The 24,611-nt window shown below is 45.1% G+C and overlaps 1 protein-coding gene across 1 annotated transcript in view; it reads left to right on the forward strand.

Moving 5' to 3' along the window:
- The first annotated feature begins 401 nt into the window (after positions 1-401).
- Positions 402-24,611, forward strand: part of LOC145337463 (uncharacterized) — a 93,308-nt gene continuing 69,098 nt past the window's right edge. Inside the window, exons 1-2 of the mRNA XM_080182244.1 lie at positions 402-425; positions 5,330-5,396. Coding sequence (XP_080038370.1) covers positions 5,368-5,396 — 29 coding nt within the window. The 5' untranslated portion in view covers positions 402-425; positions 5,330-5,367. The remainder of the gene's footprint in view (positions 426-5,329; positions 5,397-24,611) is intronic.

Consider the following 24,611-nt stretch of genomic DNA (forward strand, 5'->3'; position numbering starts at 1 on the left):
TGGTGGGCAGCTGGGGGGGTGGTGGTGTGGGGCACGTGACCCATCTGGGTTCTGAGTGAGGCCCATGAGACATTTTGTTGACTATTACCCAAATGCGGGGATTGCCACAGTCCGCTGATTTCCACCCACATTGTTTTTTTTTCTCGCCGGTCTGACTGAAGTGATACGCCTGGAAAGCAAGGGCAAGTGAACTAAACTGATTCTACACAACATTGACTGTGAGAGACAGTGACTTTTGAGGGATGTCTTGACAAATACAGGAGTAGGATGGGAATAGAGGGATACGGTCCCTGGAAGGGTAGGGGTTTTTAGTTCAGTGGGGTGGCATGGTCAGTACAGCCTTGGAGGGCTGAAGGGCCTGTTCCTGTGCTGTAACTTTCTTTGTTCCCTTTGACAGCTGTGTGTGTTCCCTCTGTGTCCAAAGTGTAAGTATTTATTTTGCTTCTGCCAAATTGCTATCAAATCTATCAAATTTCTTTCTATTCTTGTTTCTATCAAATTGCATTTGATAGTTCTATTAATTTATAAATGATGAAGCATTTTCTTTAACTTTTTGGCATGTATTAAATGTATTTAATCTTATTCAAGGCATCATGGTTAGTAAACTAGCCTGATTTCAATCTTGCGGTTGACTGAGATGAAGCAGGGTCACTCATTCCACCCACTCACTTGGTGGTTTATGACTGGAATAGATACTAAATGGGAGAATGCAGAAAGGTGTTGAGATAGTGGGGTGGGGGGGAACCTTGGAGTGCTTGTTCCCAAATCCCTGATGGTGGCTGGACAGCTGGAAGCTGGTCCAGAAGGTAAACGGAAGACTTGTCTTTATTAACAGAGCCATTGAATATGGAAGTGAAGTTCTCTCAGGTGATTTTTGCAAAAAACTAACACTTGAAATGATTATTTCAAAGACTGATTGTCATCAGATTAACCTTCTTCATGACATTTGCCTCAATTGTAATTGAATATATCTCACCCACAAGCAATATCTGTGAGGTATACTGAGAAGGAAGATCTGAAATTTGCAAAAAAACAGAGGCGTGTGAAATATTTTGGTCAGAACTGCATATTTAACAGAAAGCTATGATTGCACAAGAGAAACTACAAAAAGATGAGTAAATGTTGCCTAAAATAGAGACCTTTAGTTACGATGAAAGATTGGATTAGACTCACGTTATTTTGTTTGGAACAGATGAGGGGAGAACTAATTGAAATGTGTAAGATGACGATAGAGTGGATAAATAGGCCCTATTCACTGGTTGATGTGAACCTGGAGATTTTGTTTTTTACATCGAGAATGATAGGAATCTGAAACTCACTGCCTGAAGGATACAGACACTCTCACGGTGTTATTAAAAACAAAAGTATTTGAATTTGAACAGAAGGATCTAGATAGGCTGGGTGAATGGGCCAGGAACTGGCAAATGGAATTTAATGTTGGCAAGTGCGAGGTGGTCCACTTTGGTAGGAATAATGGTGGGAAGGATTATTACTTACGTGGCGAAAAACTGCAGCAGGCGACAGTGCAGAGGGACCTCGGGGTCCTTGTGCATGAGTCGCAAAAACCCAGCCTGCAGGTGCAGCATGTGGTCAGGAAGGCGAATGGGATGCTGGCCTTCATAGCGAGGGGGATTGAATATAAAAGTAGGGAGGTCTTGCTGCGGCTGTATAGGGCATTGGTGAGGCCGCAGCTGGAGTACTGTGCGCAGTTTTGGGCGCCGTACTTGCGCAAGGATATTTTGGCCTTGGAGGGAGTGCAGAGGAGGTTTACTAGGCTGATGCCGGAGTTGAAGGGGTTGAGCTATGAGAAGAGGCTGAATAAACTAGGCTTGTACTCGTTAGAGTTTAGAAGAATGAGGGGAGATCTCATTGAGATGTATAAGATGATGAATGGGATGGATAGGATAGAGATGGAGAGACTCTTCCTGCTCAAAAAGGACAGTAGGACTAGGGGGCACAGCCTCAAGCTAAAGGGGGGGCGGTTTAGAACGGAGTTGAGGAAGAACTTCTTCACTCAAAGGGTGGTGAATCTCTGGAATTCTCTGCCCGTTGAGGTGGTGGAGGCTGCCTCGCTAAATATTTTTAAGACGCGGGTTGATGGGTTTTTGATAAGAGAGGGGATTAAGGGTTATGGGGAGAGGGCGGGAATGTGGAACTGAGCCGCGACAGATCAGCCATGATCTTATTGAATGGCGGGGCAGGCTCGAAGGGCTGGATGGCCTACTCCTGCTCCTATTTCTTATGTTCTTAATTTCTGAACCTATGCGGCTGGGAACCAGTTGCTGGCGAATGGGGTTAGAATGAATGGCAATATGATGGTTGATGTAGACACTTCTTTTCATGCTGCAACTATCCATGATCGTATGAGATGAGTGGTTTCTGAGGCTGGGAGGAAGTGTGGTGTCGTGGGTCGGTTGTAAGTGCTCTTTTGTGATGTGTGTCTGGCCACACATCACAAAGCGCTTTCATCGTTTCAATGCTGTTGTTCTTAGTCTTGTAAAACATCACTCCGTTATCCTCCTGTGAAATTGCTGCAATTACCCATTTATTACCCCTTGAACCTGCCATAGGAAGTTATCTCATAGTTATCTATGTTAGTTCTCTTATAATTACAAGATAATTGTCAATGACAATCAATCTCTGTGCAAAAGTAAACAGTTTAAGGTGTGGTGTTTTTTGTTTGTTCAAGTTGTAATCTGAATTAGGGTTGTAAATATGTTTACATTTTTGACTCCTGTTTTTCTCTCCCAAAATCCAACCATCCCCCCCACTCAGTCTCACTTATTTGCATCTGATTTAAAATCAGGGTCACTCGCTCTCATTTGCCTTCCTTTCCATTGATTAAGTCAGAATTGGCCAAATTGTGGCCTCGGGGCTTCAGACCGGGGACTGCCAAACCTACTGTGCATTTGAATAAAATATTGCAGATACTGGAAACTTCAGATAAAAATTAGAAAATGCTGGAAGAGATCAGTGGATTTGGCAGCTTCTGCAGAGAGAGAACAACAAAGTTAACATTTGAAGTCTGTGTAATTCAGCTGCAGAACTGAAGATGAGTCAGACTCAATATTAACTGTGAGTGCATGGGCATGTAGGGGGGGAGAATGAGAAACTGGGTGTTGGAGGGGAGAATGAGAAACTGGGGTAGGACGTGGGAGAAAGAGTGTGACGGGAGAACAAAGTAAAGTTTATTTATCAGTCACAAGTAGGCTTACATTAACACTGCAATGAAGTTACTGTGAAAATACCCTAGTCACCACACTCCGGCACTTGTTTGAGTACACTGAGGGAGAATTTAACATGGCCAGCACATCTTTTGGACTGTGGGAGGGAACCAGAGCACCAAGAGGAAACCCACGCAGACACATGGGTTAATGTGAAGACTCCACAAAGACAGTAACCCAACCCATGAATTGAACCGGGGTTGCTCCTGGGAGCTGTGAGGCAGCAGCGCTAAGCACTGTGCCGCTGTACCTCCAGTGGAACCTAGGAATCTATACCATTGGACAAACCAAACTTAGAAATAAATCAGCCTAAAAGCCAACCTTGGAACTTGCAAGCTGCTGCCCAATACATGGGAAATAAACAATCTTGGACAGGCCCAAATGGAGAAGTCTCTTGTTGTTACGGACAGGTGAGAAACGGACAAACTGTACTTTCTTTCTCCCACCAATTATCCATAAGTAGAAGACGTTTTGAATTATTTTCAAAATCTACAGCGTTTTCTCAAACCCTTGCTTTGTGATCTAGTTCATTAATAACTCACTGAAAACTCATGTTATGATTAACTCGGAGGGTTAGTTTATTTCACATTCAAAACGCTGGGGAGGAAAGTTCACAACTTTCCACTACACATACAACAAGGGGGAAATAGAAAGAAAAGAGTTTTACAACCATGTATAGTAATAGCACAAGAACCATAATCAGGTTCACCTGATTTTTCAAAGACAACCTCCAGAGAGGGCTTTCTTCATAGCAAAGAGTTCAGTCTCAATGGCTTTCAGGTTGAAGATAGTAACACAACGGTCCTGAAAACAATGACACTGATTCAATGCAATGTCGGTGTTTAAACCATTTGGCAGAAAATCAGAGACTTATAAAATCAAGCAGGCTTGAGAGATGGTAAATAGCCACTTGCTCATCCGGTCTGCTGGAATATTTTCCTGTTGGTGTTGAAACAGCAGTCTGAGGATTTCTCGGTCCTCAAAAAAATTTCGAAATGCTCACTTGAGTCATGTGACCTTTTAAATTCAATGTTTGACTGGAACAGGCTTTGATTTCAGGACTGATAATGTAAGATCATAAGAAATAGGAGCAGGAGTAGGCCATCTAGCCCCTCGAGCCTGCCCCACCATTCAATAAGATCATGGCTGATCTGAAGTGGATCAGTTCCGCTTTCCTGCTTTCTCCCCATAACCCTTAATTCCCTTGTCTGTCAAAAACCTACCTACCTGTGACTTAAATATATTTAGCAAGGTAGCCTCCACCACTTCAACGGGCAGAGAATTCCAGAGATTCACCACTCTTTGAGTGAAGAAGTTCCTCCTCAACTCTGATCTAAACTGCCCCCCCCCCCCCGCCCCCTTATCTTGAGGCTGTGCCCTCTAGTCCTGCTATCCTTTCGAAGTGGGAAGAATCTCTCTACATCTACCCTATCCATCCCCTTCATTATCTTATATGTCTCTATAAGATTCCCCCCTCAGCCTTCTAAACTCTGAGTACAGACCCAGTCTATTTAGTCTCTTCATAGTCCAACCCCCTCATCACTGGTATCAGCCTAGTAAACCTCCTCTGCGCTCCCTCCAAGGCCAAAATATCCTTGCGCAAGTGCGGCGACCAAAACTGCACACAGTACTCCAGCTGCGGCCTCATGTTCCGGTTATTAGCCTAATGTTCCAGTTATTAGCTGGCAAAAGAGGTACCCTCCCATTTTGAGTGTCTGGTGTCAGCCAGCCATGGTCTAGGTAGATCCCCTGATTCCACTAGAATGGTGAGCTTATTGGATGCAAATGACATGTCTTTGTTTCTTCAATGGTCCCCTTTTGAAATAAATCTGAACAGCCCCAGTTGTGAGATGAGTCTATGAGCTCCGCAGGCGTGACGAGTTTCGATCCGTGGGTCCCCTGGTATTGTGATTAGAAGAAGTCTGCAAAATAAGAGATTCCACAGACTGAGAGAATTCTTCCGCTCTTGTAGCTTCCAGCTTGTGGTCTGGAATCTCAATCCCTTGGTCATGCGATTTGTAGCAGCCATCCTTTTTAGTTCAGGAAGTCAATTTTAAAGATAGCACAAAGAATAATACAGTTTTGCATTTCTTTTCATGTTTTAGGGACCCAGCACCGTCATCAAGCAGTTTCGACACTTGAGATGAACAGAGTCAAGTCTCTTCAGGACATGTGAGTGTGACACAAAGTTAATGCATACGAACTTAGGAATAAGGAGTAGACCACTGGGGGAGGAGGGAGTTCATAGATCATAGAACCCTACAGTGCAGAAAGAAGCCCTTCGGCCCATTGAGTCTGCACCAAACACAATCCCACCCAAGCCCCACCCCCACATATTAATACCCACTAATCCCTCTAACCTACACATCCCTGGACACTAAGGGGCAATTTCTTAGCATGGCCAATCAACCTAATCCGCACATCTTTGGACTGTGGAAGGAAACCAGAGCACCCGGAGGAAACCCACGCAGACACAAGGAGAATGTGCAAATTCCACACAGACAGTGACCCGAGGCGGGAATCGAACCCAGGACCCTAGAGCTATGAAGCAGCAGTGCTAACCACTGTGCTACCATGCCGCCCAGTTTCATAACAGTATCATCAATAGACTAGAAATCCAGAGACTCAGGGTAATCCTTTGGGATCCCAGGTTCAATGCCAGCACGGTCAATGGTAAAATTTGAATTCAACAAAAATTTGGAATTAAAAGTCTAATGATGGCAAAACCATTGCCGATCATCATAAAAACAACCCCATCTGGTTCATTAATGTCCTTTAGGGAAGGAAATCGACCGTCTTTACCTGGTCTGGCCTACATGTGACTCAAATCACAGCAATGTGGTTGACTCTGAAATGCTCTCTGAAGTGGCCTAATAAACCACTCAGTTCAAAGGCAACTAGGAATGGGCAACAAATGCCAGCCCAGCCAATGACGTTCATGTTCCGTGAACAAAATTGGCCCCTTGAGTCTCTCCCACTGTTCAGTAAGATGGTGCTTGAACTGATTGTGACCTCAATGCTGTCTACCCCTGGTAGCCTTTGGCTCCCTTGTCAATCAAGAATCTTATTGTCAATCAAAAATCGTCCACTTCTCTCTGGAGAAGAGAGTTCCATAACCCTCAACGCTTTGAGAAACGGATGCTCCTCATCTTAAATGGAAGAGATTCCTTTGGCAGGAGTTTCCAGCAGCGCTCACCCAAAAACCCGAAGGTTATAGTCCACACGCTCCCCCCCCCCGCCCCCCCCCCCCCCACCCGCTCGATCTGATTCCCATGGCGGGTAGGACGGGAAAATTTCCCCCCTTGTTTTTAAACTATCACCTAAATCATAGAAACCCTACTGTGCAGAAGGAGGCCATTCAGCCCATCTGGTCTGCACTGACAACAATTCCGCCCAGGCCATAACCCCACATAATTACCCTGCTAATCCCTCTAAGCTATACATCCCAAGACACTAAGGGGCAATTTAGCATGGCCAATGCACCTAACCTGCACATCTTTGGAGTATGGGAGGAAACCAGAGCACCCAGAGGAAACCCACGCAGACAACATACAAACTCAACACAGTTAGTGAGCCAAGCCGAGAATCGAACCCAGGTCCCTGGAGCTGTGAGGCAGCAATGCCAACTGTTGTGCCACCTTGTTACCCACTGAACTAGTGTCTCCTCCATGGAGAACCATCCTTTCAGCATCCATCCTGTCAAGTTCCCTTAGGTTTTTAGATGATTTTAATAAGATCATCTCTCTAATGGATACAGGCACAGCCTGTCCAATCTTTTCTCACACAAGATAAAACTCCCATCCTCCCTCTCCCAGTTTTCCACCGACGAAGCCTTCTAAGTCCCGTCTTCATATTACGAAAGATACAGAAGCACGGAAGAAGATGCAAAATTAAATTTCCTGGATTGATTGAAAGAGCTAAAAGGTTAGGCTTACAACAGTAGGAAAAACAGAATAAAGCTGGGACCTTTTCCCTGAGAAGGAAAAGACCAGGGAGTTTTTTAAGTTAATTCATTGGATATGGGTGTTGCTGAACGGTGAGCATTTATTGCCCATCCCTAATAGCTTGAGGACAGTTGAGAGTCAGCCACATTGCTATGTCTGTGGCATCACATATAGGCCAGATCAGGTCAGGGTAGCAGATTTCCTTCCTTAAAACCATCTGGTTCACTAATATCTTTTAGCCATTGTTGATTGCCAGGATATCAGTAGATTCTTAATTCTAGATATTCACGTTCTACCATAGTAGGATTGTGAACCTGGGTCCCCCGAACATTAGCTAAATTTCTGGATTAATAGTCTAGCAATAATACCACTAGGCCATCACCTCCTCATAGTGACCTCGTCAGGCTTGATCAGGTAGATGTGGAGAAGATGTTTCCACTTGCCGTCAAGCCCAGAATCGTTTGCCATACGGATCGTTTAATCCAAGAGGGAATTAAGGATAAAGTTCATTAGCTAGGCAGTGATATGGAATTCACTACCACAGGGAATAATTGTAGAGAACAGCATAGCAGTCAAGGTTAAACTAGATAAACACACGAGGGAGAAAGGTATACAAGGACCGAGTGGGAGGAGACATGAGTGGGTTGTATCTGTGTTGTAAGCGCTTTGTAATACTGGAATGATATCTGGGCCCAGTCACATAGATTGCATTCCTCCTGTGGCCTAATGGTGTAGGCTGGTAAACCACAAAGCTAAGACAATACTCTGGGGTTGCAGGTTTGAATGTCACCATGATAGTTAAATTTGAATTCTAAAATAAACCTGTGGCCGAGAGGTACAAGTCACTGAACTGGTAAACCACAGACCCACTCTAGACTCACTGGCTTGAATCCCACCATGGTAGGTGGTTTCAATTTTAAAAATGGCCTCAGTCACATGGGGAGACTATAGAAAAGCTGGGATAGTTCCCCATTAGGCAAAGTTTATGTGCTGCTCAAAAACATGATAATATGCTTTAACAAATCAAGAGAAACTGGTTCCAGTGCCCAAAGGATTGGTGACCAGTGGACACAAATTTTAGATAGGTTTTGAAAGCTGATGTGAGATTTGGATGTAGTGAGTTGCAATCCTCTGTCTGTAAATAGGTTGAGTCATAACTTTCAGTTGGAGTTGGATAAATACTTGAACAGAAAATAAATGGAAATCTGTAGAGAAAAGGCAAGATGGGTGGAACTGGATGGATGTTTCAGGAAGCTGGGACAGGCACGAGTCACAGAATCCTACAGTGCAGGGAGGCCATTTGGCCCATCGAGCCTACACCGACCACAATCCCACCCTGGCCCTATCCCCATACATTTATCCTAGCCGGCCTCCTGACATTAAGGGACAATTCAGCATGGCCAATCCACCTAACCTGCACATTTTCCCTCTTGTGGGAGGAAACCGGAGCACCCGGAGGAAACCCACGCAGACACAGAACATGCAAACTCCACACACAGTGATCCAAGCCAGGAATCGAACCCTGATCTGTGGAGCTGTGAGCCAGCAGTGCTAACCACTGTGCCACCATACTGCATGATGGGCTAAATTGATTCTTCTATACCATTATAGAATCATGGACTAGCTTTGCTGTCATTTAGTAATTCATACTGTATTTCTGACCAATTAAAAGCAATTTTCTTTCTCACGGCACGGTGGCGCAGTGCTTACCAGTACTGCATCACAGCGTCAGGGACCCGGGTTCAATTCTGGCCTTGGGTGATAGTCTGTGTGGAGTTTGCACATTCTCCCTGTCTCTACGTGGGTTTCCTCTGGCTGCTCCAGTTTCCTCCCCCAGTCCACAGATGTGCGGGTTAGCTGGATTGACCACGCTAAATTGCCCTTAGTGTCCAAAGTTGTGTAGGTTAGGTGGATTACTATGGTAAAAGTTGGTGTTATGGGGATAGGGCAGGGGTGTGCCTGGGTGAGACGCTCTTCAAAGAGTCGCAGAAGACATGATGGGCTGAATGGCCTATTTTTGCCCTCGAGGGTCGCTATGATTCTATAGTTGTAAAAGTACCTTCTATGAATGTGTGTTTCCCTGTTAACCTATGGCTGAAATAATGTTAAAGGTATGGCTAGATTTCATGCTGAAGAAAGATCTTGGCTCATTCAGGTCTCTGCTGCCAATATCCTATCTCTCACCAAGTCTGACTCATTTATCACCCCTGGCCTTATTGAACTATCCTGACTCCTGGACAACTAGCCCCAGGTACGATTCCTCAAAAATCCAGGTGAAACTCCTCAATTTGTCAGTATCCATCTGGGATATCCTCAAATTGTTATCAACCTGGGTGAGGAAGGATAACTGGTTCTATGTCTTTATTCTGCTAGTAATATAACAAAGCTCCCTTTCCCTTGGATACCATTTCCAATATTATGTTAAAGGAGCTAGCTTAACCAGCAAACTGGAGTTAAAATGGAGCAAGTTTATTAACTACTAAAAAGGTAAGGAGGAAAATGGTAAAACATATTCATCTACCATCATACGAATTCAAAGTAAGAATTAAGTCCAGTGGTAATTAAGTATAAATAAAAAGTTATCCAGAACAGTTGTCAGTAGTCGATGAAAGATTGTGGCCATTATAAATTGATTCCAGTATAGTTGTCTTTCTGCAGGCAAATGATGGATTCTTCAGTTCAGGAGTCCTGTGGTTTGGTAAAATTAGTTCTTTTTTCCAATTTCTATCCTTTTTTTTTCTGGCCAGTTGACTTCCACAGTCAGAGAGAGAGTTTGAGATTCCTGCAAAAGCTGGTGATTTTCTTTCTACGTGGGCACTGCTTCTGATCTGTAAGATGTACTTTCAGTGTGGAAAATTTCCAGCTGCTATTTCCTCACAGAATCTATACACACACACATATACACGCGCACGCACAGGACACACACGCACGCACACTGACTGTACCCAATGCAGTGGGGGACAGGAAGGAAGGAGCTCCTCCTCATGGGCCTACTCCTGGGCCTAGCTAAGCTGGCCATTGATAGGTCTAGGAGCGGGCAGTTGTGGAGGTCATCTGTCCTGACTGTCAGCCCCTCTGCCGCTGCTGTGTTCAGTGCCAGGTATTCCTGGAAAGGGAACATGTTGTGTCTGCTGGCACCATTGAGGCTTTCCATGCCCAGTGTGCACCACAGGGACTGGGGCATTTTATCAACCGTTTTAATCACATTCTGTTTTGACATTTTAACTTTCCTTTGAGATTCTGTTCACTTTGTTGCAGTATCACTTTAAGATGCAGCTTTTCAATTTATCATTCGGTTTAATTTAGTTCAGTTTATTTACAGTGCCGGGTTCAATTCCAGCGTTTGACAAGGTCCCGTGGCAGACAGCTACAAAAACTAAAATCACATGGGATTCGAGGTGGAGATGTCAGCGTTGGACTGGGATGAGCACAGTAAGGAGTCTCATAACACCAGGTTAAAGTCCAACAGGTTTATTTGGAATCACGAGCTTTTGTAGTGCTGCTCCTTCATCAGGTGAGATGGATATAGAACTGGCTTGGTTATAGAAGACAGAGTATAGCGATGGAAGAGTGTTTTTCAGAATGGAGATCTGTAGCCAGTGGTGTTCTGCAGTGCTGGGACCTCAGTTGTTTGTAGTATAAATGATCTGGAAGAAAACTGGGATGATCTGATTAGTAAGTTTGCAGATGACACAGAGATTGGAGTTGCTAATAGTACTGAAGATTGTCAGAGGATACTACAGGATAGATTGGAAACTTGGGCACAGAAATGGCAGAGGGAGTTTAATCTGGACAAATGCGAGGTGATGCATTTTGGAGGATCAAATTTGGGTACATTAGGCACATAACATACAGAGGGATCTGGGTGTGCAGATCCACAGTTTCCCTAAAAGTGGCAAAGGTGATTAAGAAAACATATAGCATGCTTACCTTAATCAGCTGCGGCATCGAGTACAGGAGTTGAGAAATCATGTTGCAGCTATATAAAACCTTGGTTAGGCCACATTTGGAGTATTGCATACAGTTCTGGCCACCACATTATCAGAGCATGTGGAGGCTTTAGAGAGAGTGTGTAAAGAAGGTCCACCAGGATGTTGCCTGGGCTCGAGGGTGTTTGACTATGAGGAAAGATTGAATAAACTAGGATTATTTTCACTGGAAAGAGCGAGGGGAAACCTGATAGAGGTCTACAAAATTGAGAGGCAAGACAGGATGGATAGTCAGAGGCTTTTTTTCAGGATGGGAGTGTCAATTGTAAGGGGCACAGGTCCAAGGTGAGAGGAGGAAAGTTTGAGAGAGCTCTGTCTGGGGCGTTTTCACGCAGAGAGTGGTGGGTGCCAGGAATGCAGTGCCAGAGGAGGTGGTGGAAGCAGGCACATTAAGAGGCATCTGGATGGGTACATGAACAGGGAGGGAATAGAGGGATACAGACCAAGTAAGGGCAGGATTTTCTTTTTAGTTTAGTTAGGGCATCATAATTGGCATGGGCTCGGAGGGCCAAAGGGCCTGTTCCTGTGCTGTACTTTCCTGTGTTAACGTGCAGGTTCAGTTGACAGTTAAGAAGACAAATGCAATCTTAACATTCATGTTAAGAGGGCTAGAATACAAGAGTTGGGATGTGCTTCTGACACTGTATAAGGCTTTGGTCAGACCCCATTTGGAGTATTGTGAGCAGTTTTGGGCCCCTTATCTAAGGAAGGATATGCTGGCCTTGGAAAGGGTCCAGAGAGGTTTACAAGAATGATCCCTGGAATGAAAAACTTGTTGTTCTTCAACAAGGAACAGTCGAGGACTCTGGATCTGTACTCGTTGGAGTTTAGAAGGATGAGGGGGGGAATCTTAATGAAATTTACAGGATACTGCAAGACCTGGATAGAGTGGACATAGATATTTCCACTAGTAGGAAAATCTAGAACCAGAGAGCACAACCCCAGACTAATGGGACAATCCTTTAAAAGCGAGATGAGGAAGAATTTTTTCAGCCAGTGTGGTGAATCTGTGGAACTCAACCACATGGCTGTGGAGGCCAGGAGATTGAGTGTCTTTAAGACAGAGATAGATAGGTTCTTGATTAATAAAGGGATCGGGGGTTATGGGGAAAAGGCAGGAGAATTGGGCTGAGAAAAATATCAGCCGTGAATGACTGGCGGTGCAGACTCAGTGGGCCGAGTGGCCTCATTCTGCTCCTATGTCTTATGGTTCTTTGTTCTTTCTTGAGCGATTTGTGTGGAGTCTGCATGGGTTTCCTCTGGGTGCTCCAATTTCCTCCCACAGTCCAAAGATGTCTGAGTTTGGTGGATTGTCATGATGTGGAGATGCTGGCGTTGGACTGAGGTAAACACAGTAAGAAGTCTCACAACACCAGGTTAAAGTCCAACTAGTTTATTTGATAGTAAACTCACAAGCTTTCGGAAACAGTGTTCTTTCATCAGTTGTGTGGAACCTTCCACATACCTGACGAAGGAACACCGTTTCCGAAAGCTTGTGAGTTTACTATCAAATAAACTAGTTGGACTTTAACCTGGTGTTGTGAGACTTCTTACTTAGGTGGATTGACCATAGTAAATTGCCTCTTGATGTCCCAAGATGCGTAAGTTAAGGGGGGTTTAGTGGGGTAAATACATGTAATTGCTGGAATAGGGTGGGGGTAGGCCAGGGTAATGGAAAGTGGTGCAGAATAGAAGAATGGGGTGGAGTCCAGACTGGCACGGCAGTTAGCACTGTTGCCTCACAGCGCCAGGGACCCGGCTTCAATTCCCAGCTTGGGTCACTGTCTGTGTGGAGTCTGCACGTTCTCCCCATGTCTGCGTGGGTTTCCTCCAGGTGCTCCAGTTTCCTCCCACAGTCCGAAAGATGTGCTGGTTAGGTGCATTGGCCATGCTAAATTCTCCCTCAGTGTACCCAAACAGGCGTTGGAGTGTGGCGACTAGGGGATTTTCATAGTGACTTCAATGCAGTGTTAATGTAAGACTACTTGTGACTGATAAATAAACTTTAAAAAAACTTTAAACTTTAATTAGGCATTGAAAAACAAATATTATAAGCACAAAGTCTCATCCCTTTAAGTTTTAAGTTTTGTTGGAGATTTGAAAAATTAGCTTTTAATTTTCTTTTTATCCTCTGTCTCTCTCAATCTGATCTTTTTCCTCTTTTTCTCTGTACCTGCTTTGATACTGAATTCACCAATTGGAAATTATACTTCTTTCCCATGCTTGCAGTATTAATTTTGCTGTCCTTTAGTCAGGTTGTGGAGGTGCCTACACATACATCCCTGGGCAAGAAATGCTTCTCCAGGCAGTGACGCCCATATCCCACAAATTAATAAAATTTAAGGATAAGGCCCTCAAGTTTAGAAATACATTGTTATTTTTTATTTATTTGTTTAGTAGTGTCACAAGTAGGTTTGCATGAAGTTACTGTGAAAATCCCCTAGTCGCCGCACTGTACGGGTACACTGAGGGAGAATTTAGCATGACCAATGCACCCTAACCAGCACGTCTTTCTGACTGTGGAAGGAAACCGGAGCACCCGGAGGGGAAACACAGACACGGAGAGAACGTGCAAATTCCACAGTGACTCAAGTGGGGAATTGAACCCGGGTCCCTGGCGCTGTGAGGCAGCAGTGCTAACCACTGTGCCACTGTCACTGTGTTTTCCCCCAGCTGCTAACTACTGCTGCCCCTGGAGTGGGAGCAAGTGGTGTCTATTGGCATCACTCAGGACTTCCACGCCTGGTGGTCAATGAGGGGATGTGTTATTGGCCTTGTTAACCACATTTTGTTTTGATGCTCTCAGTTTCCCTTTGAGATTCTGATAACTCTGATGCACACTCTTCAAAGGATCTGCATTTCAATTTATCCTGCAGTGTGTTAATTTATTTTTGTTTAGTTAAGAAAGAGAAGTACCATTGTTTCCTGTTGACTCAGACCCACGTACACATTCCATCCCGTGTTTCCAGTAATTTGTCATGCGAAATATCACTCAGGCGAGCTACTGATCAGGGGAACTGTTGGGTCTGCTAATTCCAGCACAAGCAGTTTAACCACATTGAATGCTGAATGTTACAACGCACAGCTAAGAATGAAATACATATCTAACTGGTGCACTTATTCAAGCAAAAGCAAAGTTGTTTATGAAAGCCTAATTTTCTTTTTAATACTGTAATCCCTGAGACTGGGTTGCTTCTGTATACATAGTTTTAAGATGGGTGGCACAGTGGTTAGCACTGCTGCCTCACAGTGCCAGGGACCTGGGTTCAATTCCCGGCTTGGGTCGTTGTCTGTGCGGAGTCTGCAGGTTCTTCCTGTCTCTGCGTGGGGTTCCTCCGGGTGCTCCGGTTTCCTCCCACAGTCCGAAAGATGTACTGGTCAGGTGTATTGGCTTGCTAAATTCTCCCTCAGTGTACCCAAACAGGCGCAGGAGTGTGGTGACTAGAGGATTTTCACAGTAACTTCATTGCAGCGTATTGCAAGCCTATTTGTGACAATAATAAATAAAAAAAACTAATCCACCTGGGTCTAAGAAATTAATTTGTCAGTGTGTTGTATTATTTTCTAATCAAATGAATGCTTCCATTAACTTTCTTCAGAATGTATGGAGTGAGGAGATGGGGTTTTAACAATACAGTTAACTATAACAAACTTTTACAATTTGAAATACTTAAACATGTCAAGATACAATTCTTGACCGCTAACCTATCCCTATATGGGTGGCGGGTTGGCACAGTGGTTAGCACTGTAGCCTCACAGCGCCAGGGACCTGGGTTCAATTCCCAGCCTGGTTCACTGTGTGCAGAGTCTGTGTGTTCTCCATGTCTGCGTGGGATTCCTCTGGGTGCATTAGGTTCCTCCCACAGTCCAAAAGACATGCTGGTTAGGTGCATTGGCCATGCTAAATTCTCCTTCAGTGTACCCAAACAGGTGCCAGAATGTGGTGACTGGGATATTTTCACAGTAACTTAATTGCGGTGTTAATGTAAGCTGACTTGTGACATTCAAACTTTAAACCACTAATTGTCAAGTATCAAAGTGTGAATAGAGACCCTGCAGATCAACTAGAACTTCCATGAAAAAGTCACTAATTTTTAAACTATGGTATCAAAATTGAACTCGATCCGGCAGATTTCCTAGTCAATGATCTGTTTAGCTTCTGGCTGTAGAATGTCATCTTTGATTGGAGTTGATTGTAACTTCAAAGCAATATGACATCAACTGGATGGAGGTGTACAGAGGAACTGAAACAATCCACCAGAAAAGTCAGACATGAGATGACTTAGCTGGAAGCAGTGTGCGTCACAGTCGCACGCTCATGTTGGGAGAATGCAATGTGTGTGACTGTCCTTCTCGTCCTGATTCATTCAATGCTGCAGTACTTTGTCTTGTGCGTTTGCTCACTTTGTTTGCCTGTGCCCAACACATCACCTCCAGACTTCCCCAGATCAGATTAGGCTGCATAGAGTCATAGAGGTTTACAGCATAGAAACAGGCCCTTCAGCCCAACTTGTCCATGCCACCCTTTTTTAAAATCCCTAAACTAATCCCAATTGCCTGCATTTGGCCCAAATCCCTCTATACCCATCTTACCTATATAACTATCTAAATGTTTTTTTAAAAGACAAAATTGTACCTGCCTCTACTGCTACCTCTGGCAGCTTGGTCAGGCACTTACCACCCTCTTTGTGAAAATATTGCCTCTCTGGACACTTTTGTATTTCTCCCCTCTCACCTTAAACCTATGACATCTAGTTTTAAAACTCCCCTACATTTGGGAAAAGATATTGACTATCTACCTTATCTATGCCTCTCATTATTTTTTAGACCTCTATAAGATCACCCCTCAGCCTCTTATCCTCCAGAGAAAAATGTCCTAGTCTATCCAGCCTCTCCTTATAACCCAAACCATCAAGTCCTGGTAGCATCCCAGTGAATCTTTTCTGCACTCTTTCTAGTTTAATAATATCCGTTCTATAATAGGGTGACCAGAATTGCGCACCGTATTCCAAGTGTGGCTTTACCAATGTTTTGAAGAACTTCAACAAGACATCCCAACTCCTGTATTCAATGTTCTGACTGATGAAATCAAGCATACTGAATACCTCCTTCACCACTCTAGCCATCTGTGACTCCATAGTTCAAAGTGCTATGAATATGTACCCTGAAATCTTTGTTCTGTAACTCTCCCCAACACCCTACCATTAACTGAAAGTCCTGCCCTGGTTCAATCTACCAAAATGCGTCACCTCGCATTTGTCTAAATTAAACTCCATCTGCCATTTGTCAACCCACTGGCCCAATTGATCAAGATCCTGTTGCAATCGGAGATAACTTTCTTTGCTGCCCACAATGCCACCAATCTTGGTGTCATCATGCTTCCTATATTCTCATTCAAATCATTAATATAAATGACAAATAACAGTGGTCCCAGCACTGATCCCTGAGGCACACCGCTGGTCACAGGCCTCCAGTTTGAAAATCAACCTTCTACAACGACCCTCTGGCTTCTGTCAAGAAGCCAATCTTGTATCCATTTAGATACCTCACCCTGGATCCCATGAGATTTAACCTATGCAATTACCTACCATGCGGTACCTTGTCAAAGGCCTTGCTAAAGTTCATGTAGACATCATCAACTACACTGCCCTCATCTACCTTCTCAGTTACCCCTTCAGAAAACTCAATGAAATTTGAGACATGATTTTCTACTCTCAAAGCCATGCTGACTGTCCCTAATCAGTCCTTGTGTCTCTAAATGCCTGTAGATCCTGTCTCTCAAATGCTTTCCAACAACTTCCCCACCACAGCTGTGAGGCTCACTGGCCTGTAGTTCCCAGGCTTTTCCCTGCCACCTTTTTTAAACAAAGGCACAACATTTGCCACCCTCCAATCTTCAGGCACCTCACCCGTGACTATCGATGATTCAAATATCTCGGCTAGGGGACCTGCAATTTCCTTCCTAGCCCCCCACAATGTCCTGGGATACACTTCATCAGGTCCCAGGGATTTATCTACCTTGATGCATTTTAAGACTTTCAGCACCTCCTCCTCTGTAATATGTACACTCCTCAAGACATCACTATTTATTTCCCCAAGTTCCCTAACATCCATGCTTTTCTCAATAGTAAACACTGATGAGAAATATTCATTTAGGATCTCACCCGTCTCTTGTGGATCCATACATAAATGACCTTGTTGATCTTTAAGAGGCCCTACTCTCTCCCTTGTTACTCTTTTGCCCTTTATGTATTTGTAGAAGCTCTTTGGATTCTCCTTTGCCTTATCAGCCAAAACAATCTCATGTCCTGATTCTGCCCTCCTGATTTATCTCTTAGCTCTACTCCTACAATCCCTTCAAGGGATTCAGTTGGTCCCAGCTGTCTATGCATGTCATGTGCACCTTTCTTCTTGATCAGAGCCTCAATATCCCAAGTCATCCAGGGTTCCCTACTTCTGCCAGCCTTGCCTTTCACTCTAAGAGGAATGTGTTTATATCTTTTGGAAGCCTCCCACAAGACTCCCCCAGTTTTGAAAGTTCCTGCTTGATACCATCAAAATTGGCTTCACCCCAATTTCAAATTTTAGCTTTTGGGCCAGACCTATCATTCTTCATAGCTATCTTTAAAACTAATAGAGTTACGGTCACTGGTCCAAAAGTGATCCCTCACTGACACTTCTGTCACCTGCCCTTCCTTATTTCCCAAGAGGAGGTCAAGTTTTGCCCCCTCTCTAGTTGGGCCATCCACATACTGAATGAGAAATTTCTCCTGAATACACTCAACAAATTTCTTTCCATCCAACCCTCTAATACAACCCTCATCCCTGTTCCTCCCTATGTCGTTGGTACCAATATGTACAACGACCTCTGGCTGCTCATCCTCCCCCTTAAGAATGTCCTGCAATCACTCAGACGTCCTTGCCCCTGGCACCAGGGAGGCAACACACCATCCTGTGGCCACAGAAAGCCTGTCTAGTGCCTCTAAGTAGCAAGTCCCCTATTACTACTGCTCGCTTGCTCTTTGCCTGACTCTGACTCCAGCGGAACCAGCTGTGATGCCACAGACCTGGCTGCTGCTGGTATCTCCCCCTGACAGACTATCCCCTTCAATAGTACCCAAAACCCTATCGCTGTTTGAAAGGGGAAAAGGCACAGGAGACTCCTGCACTACCTGCCTGCCTCTCCTGGTGGTCATCCATCTGAATCTCTGGTGTGACAACCTCCCTGTAACTAGTGTCTATCACTCTCTGCCTCCCGTATGCTCCGCAGTGCACCTACCTGCCACTCTAACCGCACAACATATGAATTACTCGAACACGGGGAGAGGGAGTGGTTTGGCATGGGTTGTACGAATCAGTAACACTGGGCTCAAATTACCACTCCAACTTGTAACGCTGCCTGGAGTGTGAGTCAGTGTCAGCTAAGCACATGAGGGACTTGGTATTTCATCACCTCAGGTAAGATTTTCTCAAGCTGAGTCAGACGTGGAAGTTTCAAATCAGGTGATCAAATCTCCGGAAGGTGAATAAGGGACTGTTTGGTATGGGTGGGGTGGGGGGTGTTTATGGGTCATGGGGTGTTAGCTGGGGGGAAAATATGCTGGTGCAATTTTGGGAGTGGGGAGAGGGGGATGGGAGGGTGACAGTGCTGCCCAGACTGTGTGGGTGGGGAGAGAATTGCCTCTTAAATGTGAGGGGGGTTGGGAGGGGGAGGGATTTTGTCCTCAGCGTGAAGGTGAGATTTGCTGGTGGAATTTTGGGAGTGGGACAGCAGATAACTGGCACATGGTGGCACAGTGGTTAGCACTGCTGCCTCAGAGCACCAGGGTCCCAGGTTCAGTTCCAGCCTCTGGCTTCCTCTGTCTGTGTGGAGTTTGCACATTCTCCCTGTGTCTGCATGGGTTTCCTCCGGGTGCTCCAGTTTCCTTCTACATTCCAAAGACGTGGGTTAGGTTGATTGGCCGTGTTAAATTGACCCAGGTGTCAGGGAGACTGGCAGCGGTTATAATGTGGGGTTGTGAGAATAGGGATGTCATTGGTACAGACTCGATGGGCCAAATAGCCTCCTTCTGTACTGTAGGATTCTATAATTCAGATGCAGAGCACTTTCTACTTTAATTTTCTATTTACAACATCGGCAGCGTTTTGCTTTTGCGTCCTACAAATCTGAGGATCCTGCTGCTTAATTTCTTTTTAAAACGTTAAGTTATAGGTTTAAAAACACGTTTAAAGTGGAGAAATTGGCACTGGTCCTTTTTAAAAACTTACTCCTTAGCGGTTAATTCTAAAATACTACCAGCTTTGCTTTTTACCTGGGAGTTTGGAGTTTAACTGCAGGAGTTTCCTGTTTCCAAAGACGGTGATTATTTACACAGTTCTGAGAACTCCCTGCATCATCTGAAAGGAGGTGAGAAAAATGTGGTAACCTGAGAATGCTGCCGAAATGCAGCCAGTGCGGCAGCATCTGTAGGGAGAGGTGGCAGATACGCACCAGCTTCAGGCAAACTAATGTTATCACAAAAAAAAATCAACGTGCCTGAGGACAAAACATAAAAAGCCCTTGACAAATGGGTAGATGTTTAGTGGGGACTAAAACTCCTGTACGCTCCGCAGTGCATCCACCTGCCGCTCTAACCGAACAACGTGTGAATTACTAGAACATGGGGAGAGGGAGTGGTTAGGCATGGGTTGCACAAAACAGGGCAAACCCACTCCAGGGTTTAGTGGCTACCCCATGACTGGGGGGGACTCCTGGTTTTCAGAGGCTGTTGTTTGAAGCATTGAATTGTAATGTCTACCTTGTCACTGAACAGTTCATAGAATCCCTACAGTGGAGAAAGAGGCCATTTGGCCCATTGAGTCTGCATCCCACCCAGGCCCTACCCCCATATCGCTATATATTTTTTACCCGCTAATCCCTCTAATCTAAGCATCACAGGACACCAAGGGACAATTTTAGCACAGCCAATCAACCTAACCCGCATATCTTTGGACTGTGGGAGGAAACTGGAGTACCTGGAGGAAACCCGCGCAGACACGAGGAGAATGTACAAACTCCACACAGACAGTGACCCGAGCCGAGAATCAAACCCAGGTCCCTGGGGCTGTGAAGCAGCAGTGCTAACCGCTGTGCTACCGTGCCGCCCCGGGTTTGTGTTTGTTTTATCCTGTTCCGTTGTGTGCACAGCCACTGCTGGCTGTTTTCTGTCCGGCAGCTGCACAGAGGTCAATTCCAATTCATGGTCAATGCCTCATTCACCACCAGCTCTCTCGATCTGTCTACTACCTTCAATTTGGTGCACTGCTTACCCAACATCCAGTATGGGATGACCGTGGCCCTCCAAGTGAGATCATCGCCTGCGAACTGCTCCCTGTGAGATCCATTCCTCCTGGCATCCTGACCATTCACGCTGTGTCAGCGTAACCCGTTGAATGGATTGCTAACCTCGACGTTGAACTGTAACTGTTCCCCCTGCCCCAGCCATGGAAACCTTTTGGAAAAAATACTCTTCTATGTCAAACGTCACTTGGAAGAAGCACTAAAGGTAGCAAGGACGTAGTATGTACTCTGGTTGATGGGAGAATTCAATAACCCTTACCAAAAGTGGCTCGATGTACCATTCCTGGCCAAGTCTTAGAATCCTACATTGGAAAAGGAGACCTTTCGGCCCATCGAGTCTGCACCAACCACCAACCACCTCCCACCCAGGCCCTATCCCCATAACCCTACGCATTTACCATAATTAGCCCTCCTGACACGAAGGGACAATTTAGCATAGCCAATCCATGTAACCCACACATCTTTGGACTGGGGGAGGAAACCAGAGCACCCAGAGGCAACCCACATAGACATGGGGAGAATGTGCAAAATCCACAAAGACAGTGACCCAAGGCTGGAATTGAACCCAGGTCCCTGGCGCTGTGAGGCAGCAGTGCTAACCACTGTGCCAACCACAGGACGTGTGTGTCAGACTGGGACTGGTGGCAAGAGAACCAACAGAGGGAAAAACCTACTCGATCTCATCCGCAACCATCTACCTGCCTTAGATACATCTGTCAGTGACAGTATTTGTAGGAATGAAACAAAGGCCAAAATTTTACCGGCACGCCTGCCCTGGATTCAGGCTGGGTGAGACTCGCAGAACAGAATTCTCTATTGGCCTAGGGCAGGACTTTACGAGCCTGGCCTGAGCGAGGTCGTAAGATCTCGGCCAAAGTCCTCTTTACGTTGGTATTCTTGCGCTTGTCCTGATGAGGGCAAGGGGAGAAGCTTTGACAGGATGTCTTTTTTCTGTAACACTAAATTCTGTTTTGGTACATATGAGTACATGTTCCATTGCGTCATGTAGACAGTCATCTGGTATGCATTCTAATATGTTGGAGTTAGACTGCAGATTAGCATAGCTTTCCACAACGCAGGCAAGGATCAATTAGCTGATTTTGTTGATTGCTCAGTTTTTCCAGCTTGCCTTTTGTCCTTAGCTGCCTGTATTCTTTGTTCAAATGAAAAAAAAACGTCCTCATATGAGATTGCTCTCTTCCTTGTCCATTTTTCTCCAGTCCTAGGTGGACATGCCACGTTTCCTGAGGCTCACCTTTCAAGGAGTACTTTGAACCTTTCGCTGCAATTTTCCAGGGTGTTGGTGAGGCCACACTTCACCTTGGTGAGACAGTATTGTGCGCAGTTTTGGTGTCCTTATCTGAGAGAGGATGTCCTTGCTATAGAGAGAGTGCTGTGAAGATTTACCAGGCTGATTCCTGGGATGGCAGGTCGGTCATATGAGGCGAGACTAAGCTAGTTAGGATCATATTCACAGAAGTTTACCAGAGTGAGAGGGGATCTCATAGAAACTTCTAAAATTCTAACAGGGTTAGACAGGGTAAATTCAAAAAGAATGTTCCCGATGGTGGGGGAGTCCAGAACTAGGGGTTCATAGTTTGAGGATAAGGGGTAAACCTTTTAGAACTGAGGAGAGATTTCTTCACCTAGAGAATGTTGAATCCATGGAATTCACTGCCACAGAATTGTGTGATTTTTAAGCAGAAATTAGATATAGCTCTTGGAACTAAAGGGATATGGAGGGAAGGCGGGATCGAGATATTGAATTTGATAATCAGCCATGATCATAATGAATGATAAAGCAGACTCAAAGGGCTGAATGGCCTACTCCTGCTTTCCTTTTCTATGTCTATCTCGGCCTACCTCACAGGTGGTATCCGAGTTTAAATTTTCAATACGTGACCATCTTTGGGATTTTATCACCCACATGTCCACTCCATCTGAGTTGAGTTCTGGTGATGAGTGTTTCAAATTCCAGACAGTTTTGTCCTTGGATTACCTCAGTGTTGGATACTTTGACCTCACATTTGAAGCTCAGGATATTCAGAGTGTATTTACATGTGGAACCTACCCAGTTGTTCAATATGCCTGGAGACGGTAGCCCACAACCATGTAGAAAGCAAGTTGTTACCACGGCGTGTAAACGGGCAAATACAGAGCTTGCTGTAGGGGACAGCATGATAGCATAGTAGTTAGCACTGCTGCCTCACAGAACCAGGGATCTGGGTTTGATTCCCAGCTTGGGTGACTGCCTGTGTGTAGTTTGTACATTCTCCCCATGTCTGTGTGGGTTTCCTCCGGGTGCTCCGTTTTCCTTCTACAGACCAAAGATGTGCAAGTTAGGTTGATTGGCCATGCTAAATTGCCCCTTAGTATCAGGGAGACTAACTAGGGTAATGCTTGGGGGATAGGGCCTGGGTGGGATTGTGGTCGGTGCAGACTCAGTGGGCCAAATGGCCTCCTGCATTGTAGGGATTCTATATTTCTATAATTCTGTTTCTCACCCTGTTGTCAATGCAAACCTATTCTGGAGATTGTGCTTTTGAAACAGCTCAAATTTTCTCCAGCCTTCAGGATTGTGTCATTTGATAGTTTTTGGTATGTGAGCTATAGTCTGAGTCTGGTAGTTAGCAGAGTCACTCTATCATCTTGAAGCTGATGGTTGGTCCATAATTATCAATATATTTTTGATAAATGTCAATGATCCTGTGAAGGTTGTACTCAAGAGGGTGAGGTGAGCACGCAGTCATCGGCAAAGGGCGATTCCTATACCATCATCACTGATACCTTTTTAGATGAAGATTTAAGTATTTTCAGGTTGAAGAGATTACCATCTGTTCTGAACAGGATGTGATTCCATCAACATTTCCATCAAATGATCCAGCAAAATGGCAGCAAAACAACTCCAAGGAACATAGGACCAATGATGGTGGCACTTAGCACTGCTGCCTCACAGCGCCAGGGACCCAGGTTCAATTCCGGCCTTGGGTGGGATTGGTACCTCCTCCCCGTGTCTGTGTGGGTTTCCTCCGGGTGCTTCGGTTTCCATCCACAGTCCAAAGATATGCAGATTAGGCGGATTAGCCATGCCCAATTGTCCCTTGGTATCCCAAGAAGTCTAGGTCAGGGGGATTAATGAGGTAAATAAGTAGGGCTACAGGAATAGGGCCTGGGTAGGATACTCTGTTAGAGAGTTGTGCAGAATTATGGGCTTCATGGCCTCCTTCTGTACTGTAGGGATTATATTCTATGATCCTATGACATACCCCTGCTTCACATCACTTGTTCTATCAAAGGATTCAGTGAAGTCCATACTCTGGTCATTATTCCATTGTGAAACTGCTGTATTGATTTAGGACAGTCCAAGTTTTACAGAGACGTCAAGGCCTCTCTTTTTACCACGTCAAATACCTTTGTCAGGTCAACAAGGGCAGCACGGTGGCACAGTGGTCAACACTGCTGCCTCAGCGCCAGGACCCAGGTTCAGTTCCCAGCTTGGGTCATTGTCTGTGTGAATTTGCAGCCTGCTTGGGTTTCCTCCGGGTGAACATAGAACATAGAACACTACAGCACAAACAGGCCCTTCGGCCCACAAGTTGCGCCGATCACATCACCTACCAACCTACAGACCTATCTATAACCCTCAATCTCATTAAACCCCATATACTCATCCAGAAGTCTTTTAAAAGACCCCAGCGAGTTTGCCTCCACCACCACTGACGGCAGCCGATTCCATTCACTCACCACCCTCTGAGTGAAAAACTTACCCCTAACATCACTTCTGAACCTCCCTCCTCGCACCTTAAATCTGTGTCCTCTCGTAGCGACCATTTCAACCCGGGGAAATAGCCTCTGAGAGTCCACCCTATCCATTCCTCTCAACATTTTGTAAACTTCTATCAGGTCGCCTCTCAACCTTCGTCTCTCCAGGGAAAAGAGTCCCAGCTCCCTCAACCTAACTTCATAAGGCATGCCTCCCAGTCCAGGCAACATCCTTGTAAATCTCCTCTGCACCCTTTCAATAGCTTCTACATCTTTCCTATAGTGAGGCGACCAGAACTGCGCACAATACTCCAAATGAGGCCTGACAAGGGTCTTATAAAGTTCCAGCATT

This window comes from Carcharhinus amblyrhynchos, unplaced genomic scaffold (assembly GCF_965287045.1).
Source record: "Carcharhinus amblyrhynchos unplaced genomic scaffold, sCarAmb.v2.hapA scaffold_49, whole genome shotgun sequence".
Lineage (NCBI taxonomy): Eukaryota > Metazoa > Chordata > Chondrichthyes > Carcharhiniformes > Carcharhinidae > Carcharhinus > Carcharhinus amblyrhynchos.